The sequence below is a fragment of the Pristiophorus japonicus genome, chromosome 11 (genome assembly GCF_044704955.1).
Source record: "Pristiophorus japonicus isolate sPriJap1 chromosome 11, sPriJap1.hap1, whole genome shotgun sequence".
In the NCBI taxonomy this organism is placed as follows: domain Eukaryota; kingdom Metazoa; phylum Chordata; class Chondrichthyes; family Pristiophoridae; genus Pristiophorus; species Pristiophorus japonicus.
Window position 1 is genome coordinate 151,736,854 of NC_091987.1, and position 19,157 is coordinate 151,756,010.

At 49.2% G+C, this 19,157-nt stretch overlaps 1 protein-coding gene across 2 annotated transcripts in view; it reads left to right on the top strand.

Annotated features, from left to right (window-relative positions):
- Positions 1–19,157, top strand: part of phldb2b (pleckstrin homology-like domain, family B, member 2b) — a 457,175-nt gene that overhangs the window by 40,822 nt on the left and 397,196 nt on the right. For both annotated transcript variants that reach the window (XM_070894178.1, XM_070894179.1), the window contains exons 3-5: positions 5,678–5,752; positions 12,403–12,526; positions 18,660–18,842. In XM_070894178.1, the coding sequence (XP_070750279.1) occupies positions 5,678–5,752; positions 12,403–12,526; positions 18,660–18,842 (382 nt within the window). The remainder of the gene's footprint in view (positions 1–5,677; positions 5,753–12,402; positions 12,527–18,659; positions 18,843–19,157) is intronic.

Below are 19,157 nucleotides of genomic sequence, written 5' to 3' on the forward strand. Positions count from 1 at the left end.
TGAAAGGCCTCTATCAGGTCGGCCCTCATCCTCTCGGCTCTAGTGAAAAAAGCCCCAACTACTCCAGGTTCTCACTGTGATTCCTTCCCTGGTAACATCCCAGTGAATCCACATGCACCCTATCCCTAGCTTTTCTATCCTTATAACAGGGTACTTTAGAAAGAAAGAACTTGCATTTACATAGCACCTTTCATGACATCAGAACATTCCAAAGCGATTCTCAACCAATGACGTACTTTTGAAGTGTAGTCACTGTTGTAATGTAGGAAACGCGGCAGCCAATTTACACACAGCCAGGTCCTACTAATAACAATGCTAGTGATATTGATTGAGGGATAAATATTGGCCAGGACACCGGGGATAACCCCCTGCTCTTCTTATAAATAGTGCCAGGGGATCTTTTATGTCCACATGAGAGAGCAGACGGGGCCTCGGTTTAACGTCTCATCTGAAAGACGGAACCTCCGACAGTGCAGCGCTTCCTCAGCACTGCACTGAGAGTGTCAGCCTAGATTTTTGCACTTAAGTCCCTGGATTGGGACTTGAACCCACAACCTTCTGACTCAGAGGCGTGAGTGACACCATTGGGCCATGGGTAACACCTGATACTCTAACTGGGGCCGAGTAGGAAAGAAGTTGCTGATCTCTGTAAATGGGGGCTGTGTGTACAGACAAGTAAGACTGGAGGCAGTAAAAGATCGCACGATTCACCCGCCCGCAATCTCGGGTCTATTCTGTTAAAGTGATTGGGCGGGAAATCATGAGCAAGCACGGCATGGGCAGAAATCCTCGGCCACATTCCCTTCACTGCTCTCCAAGCTGTTCTGACAAGATGTTTTATTCTCGGTTACTAGCCTGCCGTCATTCAGAAGGAGTTTGTGGCGGCTGAGCATTCTCAATCTCTCTGCCGGCAGGCGCTGGGAACTGGTGAGTTACTGAAATAAGGGGAGGTCTATTCGCCCACCAGTTACCACAGGCCCTGTCACATGGTGGAGCTGCACAGGCAAATCTTGGAGACAAAGACAAAGATGTACAGGTACCACCACTTTTGATGGGTGAGATTAATTTAGCCCTGTTACTTCATGTGGGCCGTTTTGGGTGTCCCATTGCAGAAAGGACATTAATGAGAGCGTACAGAGTAGATTCACCAGCATGATGTCAGGGATGGGAAACTGTGGTTATGAGGAGAGACTTGAGATACTGGGTCTATTTCCATTGGAAAATTAGATAAATATTGCAAGCAGAGGAAAATACAGGCCTGTGGGAGAGAGAGCGGGGCAGTGGGATTAATTTGGAATTGATGCAGGGTTATGGGATGGGAGCGGGGCAGTGGGATTAGTTTGGGTATTGATACAGGGCTATGGGGAGAGAATGGGGCAGTGGGATTAGTTTGGGATTGATACAGGGCTATGGGGAGAGAGCGGGGCAGTGGGATTAGTTTGGGATTGATACAGGGGAGAGACAGGGGCAGTGGGATTAGTTTGGGATTGATACATGGCCATGGGGAGAGAGCGGGGCAGTGGGATTAGTTTGGGATTGATACAGGGCTATGGGGAGAGAGTGGAGCAGTGGGATTAGTTTGGGATTGATACAGGGCTATGTGGAGAGAGCGGGTTAGTGGGATTAGTTTGGGATTGATACAGGGCTATGGGGAGAGAGCGGGGAGGTGGGATTAGTTTGCAATTGTTCCAGCAAAGAATAGTCACAGACACAATGGGCTGCAAACATCTCTGGGCCTGTGATTCAATACCAAAGGCCGCGTCTATCTCTCTCCTCAGTTACCAGCTTGTCCTGATGGTGCTGAGATACGGCCCAGAACTCTCACTGCCTGGATAGCGAGTATCGCTATGGGAGGCATTGAAGCAATTCTGATCCGGCCCTCAGCTGAGCACCTTCCAACAGAGCATCGCTGCATTGGCTAAGATGTATCATCCTCCATGTAGTATGGGGTTTCGGAGGCCAGTAATTCTCACTCCTATCACAGCCCCGGCTGAGGTCAGCTGAATTAGTTCTGACTCGAGCCCTGCATTGTTGAGTTTTTGACGTGAGGTTTTTGCTATTGTGTTACGGTTTTATGTACAGAACATCCCGCTGTGAGGCGAGGTTTGACGATGGCAGGATTCCAGGGTAGGCCGTCTACAGAATGGACTGCGATATGTGGGATCAGTGCTGACCCTCTGCCAGCTCGGCTGGTCTTGCCAACAACCTCATTTATGAAGTGAATTACGGCATGTGAGTGAGTTCCCCAGCCGGCAATGCATCAATTTGCTCCAGGTGCTGGAGGACTTAACTCCATATCAAAACAAAGGCACTGTCTGGAAAATCAATCCTTTCCTCTTGGCCCAGTCGGAAGGGTGGTTTGGCAAGTTTGTGAGTTAAGATTCTTAACTGTTTGAGTAAGTAGCCTGTTTGTAGGCCTACAATTCAGATTGGTTAGATATCAATGCTTGGTCGTTCAAATCAATAAGAACGTGCGTTTATATTGCGTCACGGCACATCACAGGAGCACAATCAGAAAACAGTTGACATCAAAGTCAGAAATATTAGGGCAGGTGACTAAAAGTTTGGTCACAGAGGTGGGTTTTAAGGAGTAGAGAGAGGCGGAGAGGGGTAGGGAGGGAGTTTCAGAGCTTCGGGCCCAGACAGCTGAAGGCATGGTGGGTTGAAGGAAATCAGGAATGCACAAGAGGGCAGAGTTGGAGGAACACAGCATTCTTGGAGGGTTGCAGGCTGGAGCGGGTTGCAGAGATGGGGAGGGGCGAGGCCATGGAGGGATTTCAAGAATGACACATCTCGGCAAACACATGCTCGGAGTTCGATTTCATCCAACTTAGCAATCACTATGCCTGGTTTTCAAATCCCTCCACGGTCTCGCAATCTGGTTAACTTCAATTCCTGCCATCAGCGGTTCTCCAAACTCCATTCAGATACAAGCATGCTGTGGGGTTGTTTATGGCACTTGGCGGTTTGGCACCTGGTCGGCAGACACCGCGTTGTGCCCGTCGAATGCCTGACCACCTCATTTAGTTCCATAGAAACATAGAAAATTGGTGCAGGAGTTGGCCATTCAGCCCTTTGAGCCTGCACAGCCATTCAATAAGATCATGGCTGATCATTCACCTCAGTACCCCTTTCCTGCTTTCTCTCCATACTCTTTGATCCCTTTAGCTGTAAGGGTCACATCTAATTCCCTCCTGAATATATCCGGCGAACTGGACTCAACAACTTTCTGTGGTAGAGAATTCCACAGGCTCACAATTCTCTGAGTGAAGAAGTTTCTCCTCATCTCAGTCCTAAATGGTTTACCCCTTATCCTTAGACTGTGACCCCTGGTTCTGGACTTCCCCAACATCGGGAACATTCTTCCTGCATCTAACCTGTCCAATCCCGTCATAATTTTATATGTTTCTCTGAGGTCCCCTCTCATTCTTCTAAATTCCAGTGAATATAAGTCTAGTCAATCCAGTCTTTCTTCGTATGCCAGTCCTGACATCCCAGGAATCAGTCTGGTGAACCTTCGCTACACTCCCTCAATAGCAAGAACATCCTTCCTCAGATTAGGAGACCAAAACTGTACACAATATTCAAGGTGTGGCCTCACAAAGCCCTGTACAACTGCAGTAAGACCTCCCTGCTCCTATACTCAAATCCTCTCGCCATGAAGGCCAACATGCCATTTGCCTTCTTCACAACCTACTGTACCTGTATGCCAACTTTCAATGACTGATGTACCATGATACCCAGGTCTCGTTGCACCTCCCCTTTTCCTAATCTGCCGCTATTCAGATAATATTCTGCCTTCATGTTTTTGCCACCAAAGTGGATAACCTCACATTTATCCACATTATACTGCATCTGCCATGCATTTGCCCATTCACCGAACCTGTCCAAGTCACCCTGCAGCCTCTTAGCATCCTCCTCACAGCTTACACTGCCACCCAGCTTAGTGTCATCTGCAAACTTGGAGATATTATATTCAATTCCTTCATCTAAATCATTTATGTATATTGTAAATAGCTGGGGTCCTAGCACTGAACCTTGCGGCACCCCACTAGTCACTGCCTACCATTCTGAAAAGGACCCGTTTATTCCCACTCTTTGCTTCCTGTCTATCCACATCAATACATTAGCCCCGAGAGAAGCACTTCTAATGTTCTTTATCCTGGGGGTCTTCAGAGGAAATCGGAACTACCTCTTGGGTGGGATTGCGTGAAGTCACGGACAGAATGAAGGCTGCGGTGATGGGGCCAGGCAAGAGTTCCCACCGTGTTGATCTGCCACATCAGAGAAAGCTGCTCTATGTAGAGGGGGCTTTCTCTACCAACAATTTGATGAGGGGAAGAACGTTTGTTGTTGGGATTCCCGAAATCCGCAGTCTTCAACCATTCTGTGTGCGATTCAGCCGTAATCTGATCCAATCACATTGCCTCTCCATAATCGTCCGTCTGATTGGCCTGTATCCTCGTCTTAGACTGTCAGCTGAGCCTCTCACCATGGCTGAGATTCAAAATCACTGGTTCGGCCCCTGCTGGAGGATTGTGGCCAATTGCAGCCACCATACTTTGGCAAGGCCTGGGAGACAGTCCGGAGGAGATTTACCAGAATGGTCCCAGGGTTGAGGGACTTCAGTTATAGAAACATAGAAAGTAGGTGCAGGAGTAGGCCATTCGGCCCTTCGAGCCTGCACCACCATTCAATATGATCATGGCTGATCATGCAACTTCAGTACCCCACTCCTGCTTTCTCTCCATACCCCCTGATCCCTTTATCCGGAAGAGCCATATCTAACTCCCTCCTGAATATATCCAACGAACTGGCCTCAACAACTTTCTGTGGTAGAGAATTCCACAGTTTCACAACTCTCTGGGTGAAAAAGTTTCTCCTTATCTTGGTCCTAAATGACTTACCCCTTATCCTTAGACTGTAACCCCTGGTTCTGGACTTCCCCAACACCGGGAACATTCTTCCTGCATCTAACCTGTCCAATCCCGTCAGAATTTTATATGCTTTAATGAGATCCCCTCTCATTCTTCTAAATTCCAGTGAGTATAAGCCGAGTTGATCCAGTCTTTCTTGATATGTCAGTCCCGCCATCCCGGGAATCAGTCTGGTGAACCTTCGCTGCACTCCCTCAATAGCAAGAATGTCCTTCCTCAGATTAGGAGACCAAAACTGAACACAATATTCAAGTTATGTGGAGAGACTGGAGAAGCTGGGGTTCTCCTTGGGGGGCAGAGAAGGTTAAGGGGAGATTTAATAGAGGTTTCAATATTATGAAGGGTTTTGATAGAGTAGATCGGGAGAAACTGTTTCCACTGGCAGCAGAGTCGGTGACCAGAGGACTCAGATTTAAGGTAATTGGTAAACGAACTGGGGGAGGGAGCGAGATGGGAATTTTTTTACACCGCCAGTTGTTGTGATCTGAAAAGGTGGAGGAAAAACAATCAAAATTAACTTTTGAAAGGGAATTAGATGAATTCTAGAAAAGGAAAAATTTGTAAAACTATGGGGAGAGAGCGAGGGAGTGGGACTAATTGGCGAACTCTTTCAGAGAGGCAGCACAGGTATGATGGGCCGAATGGCCTCCTGCTGCGCTGTATTGTTCTATGATTCTATGAACTTCTGTTGCCTGGGCCTGAAACCAAAACTTCAATGTGTCTTTTCGAAATCCGTACAGGAGATGGGGAAGTCTGAAGCCAAAAGTGAATCGGAGGAAACGGAGGCACCAAAGAGTGAGCTGGGGATACTGAAAGTGAGTGTCTCCTGTTGAGAATTACACCGTTGATAAGAACCACAATTAAAATAAAAGCTAAGACAGAGCAATAGTCAACAGCGATTGGCTACGACTCTTTCCCATGTGAAGTATATTGGAAAGCCTGTGCTGAGTAACGGCCAGGACTTTCCTGTCCCACTCTAACTTCACTGTGCAGTGTAAATCATAGAAACGTAGAAACAGAGAAAATAGGTGCAGGAGCAGGCCATTCGGCCCTTCGAGCCTGCACCACCATTCAATAAGATCATGGCTGATCATTCCCTCAGTACCCTTTTCCTGCTTTCTCTCCATACCCCCCTCATCCTTTTAGCCGCAAGAGCCACATCTAACTCCCTCTTGAATATATTCAATTAACTGGTCTCAACAACTTTCTGTGTTAGAGAATTCCACAGGCTCACCACTCTCTGGGTGAAAAAGTTTCTCCTCATCTCGGTCCTATATGGCTTACTCCTTATCCTTAGACTGTGACCTCCTGGTTCTGGACTTCCCCAACATCGGGAACATTCTTCCTGCATCTAACCTGTCCAATCCCATCAGAATTTAAGTTTCTATTAGATCCCCTCTCATTTCTAAATTCCAGTGAATACAAGCCTAGCCGATCCACTCTTTCTTCATATGTCAGTCCCGCCATCCCGGGAATCAGTCTGGTGAACCTTCGCTGCACTCCCTCAATAGCAAGAATGTCCTTCCTCAGATTAGGAGACCAAAACTGTCCACAATATTCCAGGTGAGGCCTCACCAAGGCCCTGTACTACTGCAGTAAGATCTCCCTGCTCCTATACTCAAATCCTCTCGTTATGAAGGCCAGCATGCCATTTGCTTTCGCGGCAGAGTGGGGAAATTCACGGACAATGTTTCAGAAAGCCAGTTCCACTGCGGCCAAGAATGGCGCAGAGTAACCAGAGGTGCAGGCTGAGGAGAGGCAGTGTTCGGAAATGTTCCTTTAGTTTGTCTCCCCCTTGAATCATATCTTGCATTTGTGTTGTCATTCATAAGAACATGAGAAATAGGAGCACGAGTCGGCCATTTGGCCCCTCGGGCCTGCTCCGCCATTCGATAAGATCATGGCTGATCTGATCATGGACTCAGCTCCACTTCCCCGCCCGTTCCCCATAACCCTTTATTCCCTTATTGCTCAAAAATCTTTCCATCTCTGCCTTAAATATATTCAATGACCAAGCCTCCACAGCTCTCTGGGGCAGAGAATTCCACAGATTTACAACCCTCTGAGAGAAGAAATTCCTCCTCATCTCAGTTTTAAATGGGCGGCCCCTTATTCTGAGACAGTATCCCCTCGTTTTAGTTTCCCTATGAGTGGAAATATCCTCTCTGCATCCACCTTGTCGAGCCCCTCATTATCTTATATATTTCAATAAGATTACCTGTCATTCTTCTGAACTCCAATGAGTATAGGCTCAATCTACTCAACCTATCTTCATAAGTCAACCCTCTCATCTCCGGAATCAACCTAGTGAACCTTCTCTGCCTCCAATGCAAGTATATCCTTCCTTAAATACGGAGATCAAAACTGCACGCAGTACTCTCGGTGTGGCCTCACACTTGGAGCAGGACTTCTCTGCTTTTATATTCTATCCCCCTTGCAATAAAGGCCAACAGTCCATTTGCCTTCCTGATTACTTGCTGTACCTGCATACTAACTTTTTGTGTTTCATGCACAAGGACCCCCCCCCCATGTCTCTCTGTACTGCAGCACTGTACAATTTTTCTCCATTTAAATAATAATTTGCTTTTCTATTTTTTCTGCCTAAGTGGATAACCTCACATTTCCCCACATTATACACCATCTGCCAATTTTTTGCCCACTCAATTAGCCTGTCTATATCCCTTTGCAGATTTTTGTGTCCTCCTCACAATTTGCTTTCCCATCTTTGCATCATCAGCAAACTTGGCGACATTACACTCGGTCCCTTCATCCAAATCATTAATATAGATTGTAAATAGTTGAGGCCCCATCACCGATCTCTGCAGCACCCCACTAGTTACTGTTTGTCAACTGGAAAATAACCCATTTATCCCGACTTTCTGTTTTCTGTTAGTTAGCCAATCCTGTATCCCTGCTAATATATTACCCCCAACCCCGTGAGCTTTTATCTTCTGCAGTAACTTTTTATGTGGCACCTTATCGAATGCCTTCTGGAAATCCAAATACACCACATCCACTGGTTTCCCCTTATCCACCCTGCTCGTTGCATCCTCAAAGAACTCCAGCAAATTTGTCAAACATGATTTCCCTTTCATAAAACCAAGCTAACTCTGCTTGATTGAATTATGCTTTTCCAAATGTCCCGTAACTGCTTCCTTAATAATGGACTCCAGCATTTTCCCAACGACAGCTGTTAGGCTAACTGGTCTATAGTTTCCTGCTTTTTGTCTGCCTCCTTTTTTAAATAGGGGTGTTACATTTGTGGTTTTCTAATGTGCTGGGATCGTCCCAGAATCCAGGGAATTTTGGTAGATTACAACCAATGCATCCACTATCTCTGCAGCCACTTCTTTTAAGACCCGAGGATGTAAGCCATCAGGTCCAGCGGACTTGTCCGCCTTTAGTCCCATTATTTTACCGAGTACTACTTCATAGTGATAGTGATAGTGATTGTATTAAGTTCCTCCCTCCCTATAGCCCCTTGATTATCCACTATTGGGATGTTTTTAGTGTCTTCTACTGTGAAGATCGATGCAAAATATTTGTTCAATGTCTCTGCCATTTCCCTGTTCTCCATTATTAATTCCCCAGTCTCATCCTTTAGCGGACCAACATTTACTTTAGCCACTCTTTTCCTTTTTATGTATCTGTAGAAACTCTTACTATCTGTTTTTATATTTCGTGCTAGTTTACTTTCTTAATCTATCTTCCCTCTTTTTATCATTTTTTTAGTCGTTCTTTGCTGGCATTTAAAAGTTTCCCAATCCTTTGGCCTCCCACTAGTCTTGGCCACTTTGTATGCCCTTGTCTTATGAAGAAAGGTTGAGCAGGTTGGGCCTCTACTCATTGGAGTTTATTGAAACGTATAAGATTCTGAGGGGGCTGGACAGGGTAGATGCAGAGAGGATGTTTCCCCTCGTCGGTGAATCTAGAATTATACCCACACACACAAAATTCCCCGACCCACACACACTTCCCCGACACACAAACACTTCTCCGACCCACACACACTTCCCCGACCCACACACACACTTCCCCGACCCACACACACACTTCCCCAACCCACACACACACTTCCCCGACCCACACACACACTTCCCCGACCCACATACACACTTCCCCGACCCACACACACACTTCCCCGACCCACACACACACTTCCCCGACCCACACACACACTTCCCCGACACACACACACTTCTCCGACCCACACACACTTCCCCGACCCACACACACACTTCCCCGACCCACACAAACTTCCCCGACCCACACACACACTTCCCCAACGCACACACAAACTTCCCCGACCCACACACACACTTCCCCAACGCACACATAAACTTCCCCGACCCACACACAAACTTCCCCGACCCACACACAAACTTCCCCGACCCACACACACACTTCCCCGACCCACACACACACACACTTCCCCGACCCACACACACACACACTTCCCCGACCCACACACACACTTCCCCGACCCACACACACACTTCCCCGACACACACACACTTCCCCGACCCACACACACACTTCCCCGACCCACACACACACTTCCCCGACACACACACACTTCCCCAACCCACATACACACTTCCCCAACCCACACACACACTTCCCCGACCCACATACACACTTCCCCGACCCACACACACACTTCCCCGACCCACACACACACTTCCCCGACCCACACACACTTCCCCGACCCACACACACACTTCCCCGACACACACAAACTTCCCCGACCCACACACACACTTCCCCAACCCACACACAAACTTCCCCGACCCACACACACACTTCCCCGACCCACACACACTTCCCCGACACACACACACATACACACTTCTCCGACCCACACACACTTCCCCAACCCACACACAAACTTCCCCGACCCACACACAAACTTTCCCGACCCACACACACTTCCCCGACCCACACACACACACACTTTCCCGACCCACACACACACTTCCCCGACCCACACACACTTCCCCGACCCACACACACACTTCCCCGACCCACACACACACTTCCCCGACCCACACACACTTCCCCGACCCACACACACACTTCCCCGACCCACACACACACTTCCCCGACACACACAAACTTCCCCGACCCACATACACACTTCCCCAACCCACACACAAACTTCCCTGACCCACACACACACTTCCCCGACCCACACACACACTTCCCCGACCCACACAAACTTCCCCGACCCACATACACACTTCCCCAACCCACACACAAACTTCCCTGACCCACATACACACTTCCCCAACCCACATACACACTTCCCCAACCCACACACAAACTTCCCTGACCCACACACACACTTCCCCGACCCACACACACACTTCCCCGACCCACACAAACTTCCCCGACCCACATACACACTTCCCCAACCCACACACAAACTTCCCTGACCCACACACACACTTCCCCGACCCACATACACACTTCCCCGACCCACACAAACTTCCCCGACCCACATACACACTTCCCCAACCCACACACAAACTTCCCTGACCCACACACACACTTCCCCGACCCACACACACACTTCCCCGACCCACACAAACTTCCCCGACCCACATACACACTTCCCCAACCCACACACAAACTTCCCCGACCCACATACACACTTCCCCAACCCACACACAAACTTCCCCGACCCACACACACACTTCCCCGACCCACACACACTTCCCCGACACACACACACATACACACTTCTCCGACCCACACACACTTCCCGGACACACATACACACTTCCCCAACCCACACACAAACTTCCCCGACCCACACACAAACTTTCCCGACCCACACACACTTCCCCGACACACACACACACACACACTTCTCCGACCCACACACACTTCCCGGACACACACACACACACACTTCCCCGACCCACACACACACACACACACTTCCCCGACCCACACACACTTCCCCGACCCACACACACTTCCCCGACTGTTACAACTAATGATAAGATGAAGAAATAAATAAAGAAAAACACTGGCCTTGTTCTCTGGCCGATTCCGCCCGAGATTTGCTGTTCATTCACCACTTTATCCAGGCTGTAAGAAGGCCTGCCGGGAAGGCCCATGTTCAAACTAAATATCGCGATGGAGGCGCCAAGGGGGCGTTGCACGCTGGACGATGTAACCACGTGGGTGGCGTGAGCTGACGCAGCGTTAGCTCTTGGCGCCTCTGCCAAAGGGCCGGCTGAATTTCTGGGCAGGCGTGAATACCGATTACCGTCGAAGGTCGGCCTTTGCTGCCCGTTAGCCGCCTTCTGCACACGGTAATGGGTGGCGTCCACAACCGAATTCCGACCCCATAGTTCCCGTCTGCCCGCTCAGCTGGATGTAAAGGTTCCTACGGCACTATTGGAAGACGACTAGGCGAGTTCTCCCCGGTGTCGTGGCCAATATTGAGCCTGCAACCAACATCACTGAAACAGATGATCTGGTCACTTATTACACAGCTATTTCTGAAATCTTGCTCTGCACAAATTGGCTGCCACATTTCCGATATTACATCAGTAACTACGCTTCAAAAGTGCTTCCTTGGCTGTAAGTAAGCAAAACTAAGACCACCTAATCTCCGTAACATCACCCGTCTCCACCCCTTTCCTCAGCTCATCCACTTCTGAAGCTTTCATCCATGCCTTTGTTACCTCTAGACTTGACTATTCCAATGCACTCCTGGCTGGCCTTCCCCATTCTATCCTACGTAAACTAGAGGTGATCCAAAACTCGCTGCCCAGTGTCCTAACTCGCACCAAATCCCGCTCACCCATCACCCCTGTGCTCACTGCACGTGTCCTAACTCGTACCAAGTCCCACTCATCCATCATCCCCTGTGCTCACTGCCCCGTGTCCTAACTCGCACCAAGTCCCACTCAACCATCACCCCCTGTGCTCGCTGACCTACATTGGTTTCTGGTTAAGCAACGCCTCGATTTCAAAATTTTCATCCTTATTTTCAAATCCCTCCATGGCTTCGCCCCTCCCTATCTCTGTAATCTCCTCCAGCCCCATAACCCCCCGAGATGTCTGTGCTCCTCTAATTCTGCCCTCCTGAACATCCCTGATTATAATCGCTCCACCATTGATGGCCGTGCCTTCTGTTGCCTGGGCCCCAAGCTCTGGAACTCCCTCCCTAAACCTCTCCGCCTCGTTACCTCTCTTTCCTCCTTTGAGACGCTCCTTAAAACCTACCTCTTTTTGGTCACCTGCGCTAATTTCGACTTATGCGGCTCGGTGTAAAATTTTTATCGCATAATACTCCTGTGAAGGGCCTTGGGGCGTTTCACTACGTTAAAGACCCTATATAAATACACGTTGTTGTAAAATGCTTTGGGATGCCCTGAGGTGGTGAAAGGTGCTATATAAATGCAAGTCTTTCTATTTGAAGTGACGTTGATTTTGGGTTTATTTACAGAGCACATCGGTGGATATTATTGATATTGGAAAGGGTTTGAAGATGCAGTCGGAGAGACCTCACTTAGTGAGTCTGGGGCGAGGCCGGCTCAGTATCGCCATCACACTGCTGCCGATTAACGAAGGTAGGAAGCACTTGCCTGGAACCTCTCGACTACCGTTGATTGTCCGCCTACTTTGTACAAAGCAATAGCCCTAACTCACGTAAGAACGTAAGAAATAGGAGCAGGAGTCAGCCTTACGGCCCCTCGAGCCTGCTCCACCATTCAATAAGATCATGGCTGATCATCGACCTCAACTCAACTTTCCCGCCCGATCTCCACAGTTCTTGATCCCCCTAGACCCCCAAAATCCATCTATCGCAGCTTTGAATATATTCAGAGACTCAACATCCACAGTCCTCTGGGGCAGAGAATTCCACAGATTTACAACCCTCTGAGAGAAGAAATTCCTCCTCATCTCATTCCTAAATGGCCGACCCTTTATCCTGAGACTGTGTCCCCTGGTTCAAGGCTCTCCAGCCCCAGGGAAAACAACCTCTCAGCATCTACCCAGTCAATCCCCCTCAGAATCGTGTGTGTTTCAATGAGATCACCTCTCATTCTCCTAACTCCAGAGAGTATGGGCCCATTCTACACCACGTACCGACCTGTTTTAGACTGTGAAGGAACTGTACCCATTACTGGTCTGTCGCTGTGATTACTCAGTGTGACAACACACAGACTGCCCACCTGACAGCCCACTGCTAGCAGCAACAGGAGCCAAGCTGAAGGTGGCCTTCCCACAATAAAACCTGACATGGGAGCGAACTGACGAGGTGTTTCAGCGGACAGTGAACACTCGGGTCGCCCGCCCTGGTTGGCCATGTCCCTGGAGTTTCGACCACGTGACCTTTGATCATGTGACCAACTCCAGGGTTGCCCTGTTGAAGGTTCAGGTTGAGTTAAATTCCTGACTGTGGCGATCGCTTTAAATCTGCAAACAAAGTGAGCTTTGACAGATGGAGAACTTTGATGGCCGCTCTGTGCTGAGTGACCTCATCGCAGCCGGGGCGGAGGCAGGGATTACAATTTGCCTCAGCTCCCCTGGGTTAGGGAGTGGGGATGGTGGGCCAGGGTTCCAACTCCCCATCGCCAGCTGTGTCTTTAACAGCTGGGCCCAGGAGGTGCTGCTGTGCTCACCGCAACTCACTGAGACACGAGTCCCTCCTGCTTTCATCATCTCTCTCCCTCTCTCTATCTCTCTCTCTCTCTCTCTCACTCTCTTTCTCTCTCTGTCTCTCTCTCTTTCTCTGTCTCATTCTATCTCTCTCTTTCTCGGTCTCATTCTGTCTCTCTTTTTCTCTCTGAGTCAGAAGGTTGTGGGTTCGAGTCCCACTCCAGGAACTTCAGCACAAATAAATCTAGGCTGACACACCCAGTGCAGTGCTGAGGGAGCGCCGCACTGTCGGAGGTGCCATCTTTCAGATGAGACGTTAAACCGAGGCCCCGTCTGCTCTCTCAGGTGGATGTAAAAGATCCCATGGCACTATTTTGAAGAAGAGCAGGGGAGTTATCCCCGGTGTCCTGGCCAAAATTTATCCTTCAGTCAATATAACAAGAACAGTTAATCAGGTCATCATCACATTGCTGTTTGTGGGAGCTTGCTGTGCACAAATTGGCTGCCGCGTTTCCCACATTACAACAGTGACTGCACTCCAAAAGTACTTCATTGGCTGTAAAGTGCTTTGAGACGTCCGGTGGTCATGAAAGACGCGATATAAATCCAAGTCTATTTTTCTTTCTCTCGCTTTTTCTGTTTTCTCTTTCTGTCTGTCTCTCTGTGAACATAAGAACGTAAGAAATAGGAGCTGGAGTAGGCCATACGGTAATACGATCATGGCTGATCTTGACCTCAACTCCACTTTCCCGCCTGCTTCCCATATCCCTTGAATCCCCTAGAGTCCAAAAATCTATCTATCTCAAACCTTGAATACACAGAATGATTCAGAATCAACAGCCCTCTGGGGCAGAGAATTCCCACCACCCCCAGAGTGAAGAAGTTTCTCCTCATCTCAGTCCTAAATGGCCGACCCCTTATCCGGAGACTGTGACCCCTGGTTCTAGACTCTCCATTCAGCCTCTCAGCATCAACCCTCTCAATCCCCGTCAGTATATTATGTTTCAATGAGGTCATCTCTCATTCTTCAAAACTCCAGAGAGTATAGGCCCATTCTACACAATCTCTTAGAAACATAGAAATTTACAGCACAGAAGGAGGCCATTTCGGCCCATCGTGTCCGCGCTGGCCGACAAAGAGCCGCACGGCCCTTGGTCAGCAGCCCTAAAGGTTATATATAAACCGATGAACAATGGCGGAAAGGCAAAGTGCACCCAGCCCAACCAATCCGCCCCACACAACTGCGACACCCCTTGCACCGAAACATTCTACACTCCACCCCAACCGGAGCCATGTGATCCCCTGGGAGAGGCAAAAGTCAGATAAAAACCCAGGCCAATTTAGGGAGAAAAAAATCTGGGAAAATTCCTCTCCGACCCATCCAGGCGATCGAAACTAGTCCAGGAGATCACCCTGGCCGTATTCTATTCCCTGCAGTACTTACCATTATATCTGCACCGTCCAACAAAAGGTCATCCAGTCTAATCCCAATTACCAGCTCTAGGTCCGTAACCCTGCAGGTTACGGCACTTTAAGTGCCCATCCAACCGTCTCTTAAAAGTGGTGAGGGTTTTTGCATCCACCACTCTTCCAGGCAGCGAGTTCCAGATCCCTACAACCCTCTTCTCACAACCCCCTTATCCCAGGGATCAATCTAGTGAACATTCGTTGCACCACCTCTAAGGCCTGTATGTCCTTTCTCAGATAAGGAGACCAAAACTGTGCCCAGTCCTCCAGGTGTGGTCTCACCAACGCCCTGTACAATTGTAACAAGACTTCCTTACTCTTATTCTCCAACTCCCTTGCAATAAAGGACAACATGCCATTTGCCTCCCTTATTGCTTGCTCAACCTGCATGCTCGCTTTCTGTGTTTCCTGTACGGGGACACCCAAATCTCCCTGAAACCAACATTTAAACGTTTCTCACCATTTAAAAAATATTCTGTTTTTCTATTCTCCCTAGCAAAGTGAATAACCTCACATCCCTACATTATACTCCATCTGCCACCTCACTGCCCACTCACTCAGTCTATCTATATCCCTTTGCAGACACTTTGCATTCTACTCACAGCTTACTGTCCCACCTAGCATTGTATCGCCAGCAAACTTGGATACATTACAGTCGGTCCCTTCATCTAGACCATTAATATAGATTGTAAATATCTGAGGCCCCAGCACTGATCCCTGTGCCACCCCAAGAGTTACCCAACTAGAAAAAGTCCCATTTATTGCTACTCTGTTTTCTGTCCATTAACCAATCCTCTACCCCATGAGCCCTTATCTTGCACAGTAACCTTTAATGTGGCACGTTATCAAATGCCTTTTGGAAATCCAAATATACTACATCCACTGGTTCCCCTTTATCTACCCTGCCAGTTACATCCTCAAAAAACTCAAATAAATTTGTTAAACATGATTTCTCTTTTGTAAAACCATGTTGACTCTGTCTAATCATATTATGATTTTCTAAGTGCCCTGTTACCACTTCCTTGATAATGGATTCCAGCATTTTCCTGATGACTGACGTCAGGCTAACTGGCCTGTAGGGGAGGGGGGCGGGGAATGGGAGAAAGGGGAGAGGAAGAGGGAAAGGGGAGGGAGGGGGGTTGGAGGGGGAAGGGGAGAAAAGGGAAGGGGGAAAGGGAGTTGGGAAGTGGGAAGTGGAGAGAGGAAGGGGAGAAAGTGGAGGGAGGGGGAAGGGGAGAAAGTGGAGGGAACGGGTCGGAGGGGAGAGACGGATGGGGAGAGAGAGGGAAGTGAAAAGGAGAAAGGGAAGGGGGAGATGGAGGGGAGAGAGGGATAGGAGGGGAGGGGAGAGAGGGAAGGGACAGAGGGAGGCGACGGGAGAGAGGGAATGGGAGAGAGGGGAAACGGGGAGGGGAGATTTGAGAAGGGGAGGGGGAGAGGGATGGATAGGGAGAAAGTGGGGAAGGGAGCGAGGGAAGGAGTGAGGTACGGGAGGGGAGGGAGAGGGAAGAGGTAGGGGAGAGGGAGGAAGGAGTGGGGAGGCTTGAGAAGGAAGGGGGAGGGTGAGAGGATGGAATGGGGAGAAGGTTGGGAGGGGAGAGAGGGAAGGTGAGAGAGGGAAGGGGGCGAGGGTCGGGAGGAGAGGGAAGGGGAGAGGGAGGGTGGAGTGGGGAGGCTTGAGAGGGAAGGGGGAGGGTGAGAGGATGGAATGGGGAGAAGGTGGGGAGGGGAGAGAGGGAAGGTGAGAGAGGGAAGGGGGCGAGGGTTGGGAGGAGAGGGAAGGGGAGAGGGAGGGAGGAGTGGGAGAGAGGGGTGGGTCCCTTGCTGACCCCTAACCAGGTGAACCCCCTTTACAGCCAGTGAAATATTTTGGAGTGCAGTCACTGTTGTAATGTGGGAAACGCGGCAGCTAGTTTGCGCACAGAAGGCTCCCACACACAGCAATGTGATAATGAGCAGATAGTCTGTTTTTGTTATTTTGATTGAGGGATAAATATTGGCCAGGACACCAGGGATAACTCCCCTGCTATTCTTCGAAATAGTGCCATGGGATCTTTTACATCCACCTGAGAGAGCAGCTGAAAGATGGCACCTCCGACAGCGCAGCACTCCCTCAGCACTGTACTGTAGTGTCAGCCTAGATTTTTGTGCTGAAGTCCCTGGAGTGGGACTTGAACCCACAAGCTTCTGACTCAGAGGCGAGGGTACTGCCCACTGAGGCACAACTGACACATGAACGGGTCTTCCGAGAGTTAAAGGCATCAAACGCCTACAATTTAAAATGCTCGTCCTCATGTTTAAATTCCTTCATGACCTCGCCCCTACAGCCTCCTCCAGCCCGGCAACGTCCCCTTCCTCCGAACTCTCTGTTCCCCTAACTCTGGCCTCTTCTGCACCCCCCACTCCCTTCACCCCTCCACTGGCGGCCATGCCTTCAGCCCCTAGTCCTCCCGCTCTGGGATTCCCTCCGTAACCCACTCTGCCTCCCTCGCCTCCATTAAGACCCTCTTTGAAATCCACCGTTTCAATCAAGCTTTTGGTCACCTCCCCTAATATCTCCTCCTTCCTCTTGGCTGCCCTTGATTGCAGCTCTGTGAAGCATCGTGGGACAGAGCCCCACATGAGAGATGCTATATAAATGCAAGCTGTTGTAAATCTCTTCTATTTTTAAGGATTAATATAACATTTCTTAATTCTCCATCTTCTTGGAGTAGTTGCAAAGTCAATTGAGTTCTTGTTGCCGACACCCTTCAGATATATCTTCACTTCTTTATTCAAAGAGTGGTAAGAATGTGGAACTCAAGGAAGAGCTGAGGTGAATAGTGTAGATGTGTTTAGTGCCAGCTGTGTCTCAGTGGGCAGCACACCTGCATCGGAGTCAGAAGGTTGTGGGTTCAAGTCCCACTCCAGGAACTTGAGCATGTAAATCTAGGCTGACACTCCAGTGCAGTGCTGAGGGATCTTTTGGATGAGACGTTAAACCGAGGCCCCGACTGCTCTCTCAGCTGGATGTAAAAAATCCCATGGCACTATTTGGAAGAAGAGCTGGGGAGTTATCCCCGGTGTCCTGGCCAATATTTATCCCTCAATCAACAGAATAAAAAAACAGATTATCTGGTCCTTGTCACATTGCTGTTTGTGGGAGCTTGCTGTGTGCAAATTGGCTGCCACGTTTCCCACATTACAACAGTGACCATATTTCAAAAAGTATTTCATTGGCTGTAAAGCGCTTTGAGATGTCTGGTGGTCATGAAAGGCGCCATATATATGCAAGTCTTTTAAGGGGAACCTGGATAAACACAAGGGAGAAAGGAATAGAAGGATATGTTGATGGGGTGAGATGAAGAGGGGTAGGAGGAGACTGGTGTGGTGCATAAACCCCGGCACGGAACGGTTGGGCTGAATGGTCTGTTACTGTGCTGTAGACGCAGTGTAATTCTATGATAAACTCGGGAGAACAGCAACAAGGAGTGAGAGTTGGAAGGTGAATACGTGACCCTGTGTTTGAGACTGTGTATTCATCAGCTGAGACATCACCTCAGCATCACCATCACCACTGACTTGGTGGCATCTGGATTGCGGACAATCTCAGGCCGATGACCCTGAACGTAATGGCTTGTGTTTGTTTCTCAGGGAGGACCACGATTGGCAGTGAAGACGCTGCAGTACCTCGGGATATTATAATACAAGGGGCGGACGTGGCCGCTGAACACTGTTATATCGAGAACACACAGGGGCTGATCAAGCTGTACCCGTGCGGGCATTGTTGCACCATGGACGGGTTTCTGGTCAAGGAACCCACGCCACTGATACAGGGTAGGTGCAGTCTCGGTAACCATACCTTTCATCTGTGCTGGCATTCACAAGAATTAGGAGCAGGAGTAGACCATTCAGCCCATCGAGACTGCTCCGCCATTCAGTAAGATGACCATGGACTCAGTTCCACTTCCCTGCCCGCTCCCCATAATCCTTTACTTCCTTATCGCTCAAAAATCTGTCTACCTCCACCTTAAATATATTCAATGACCCAGCCTCCACAGCTCTCTGGGGCAGAGAATTCCACAGATTTACAACTCTCTGAGAGAAGAAATTCCTCCTCATCTCAGTTTTAAATGGGCGACCCCTTATTCT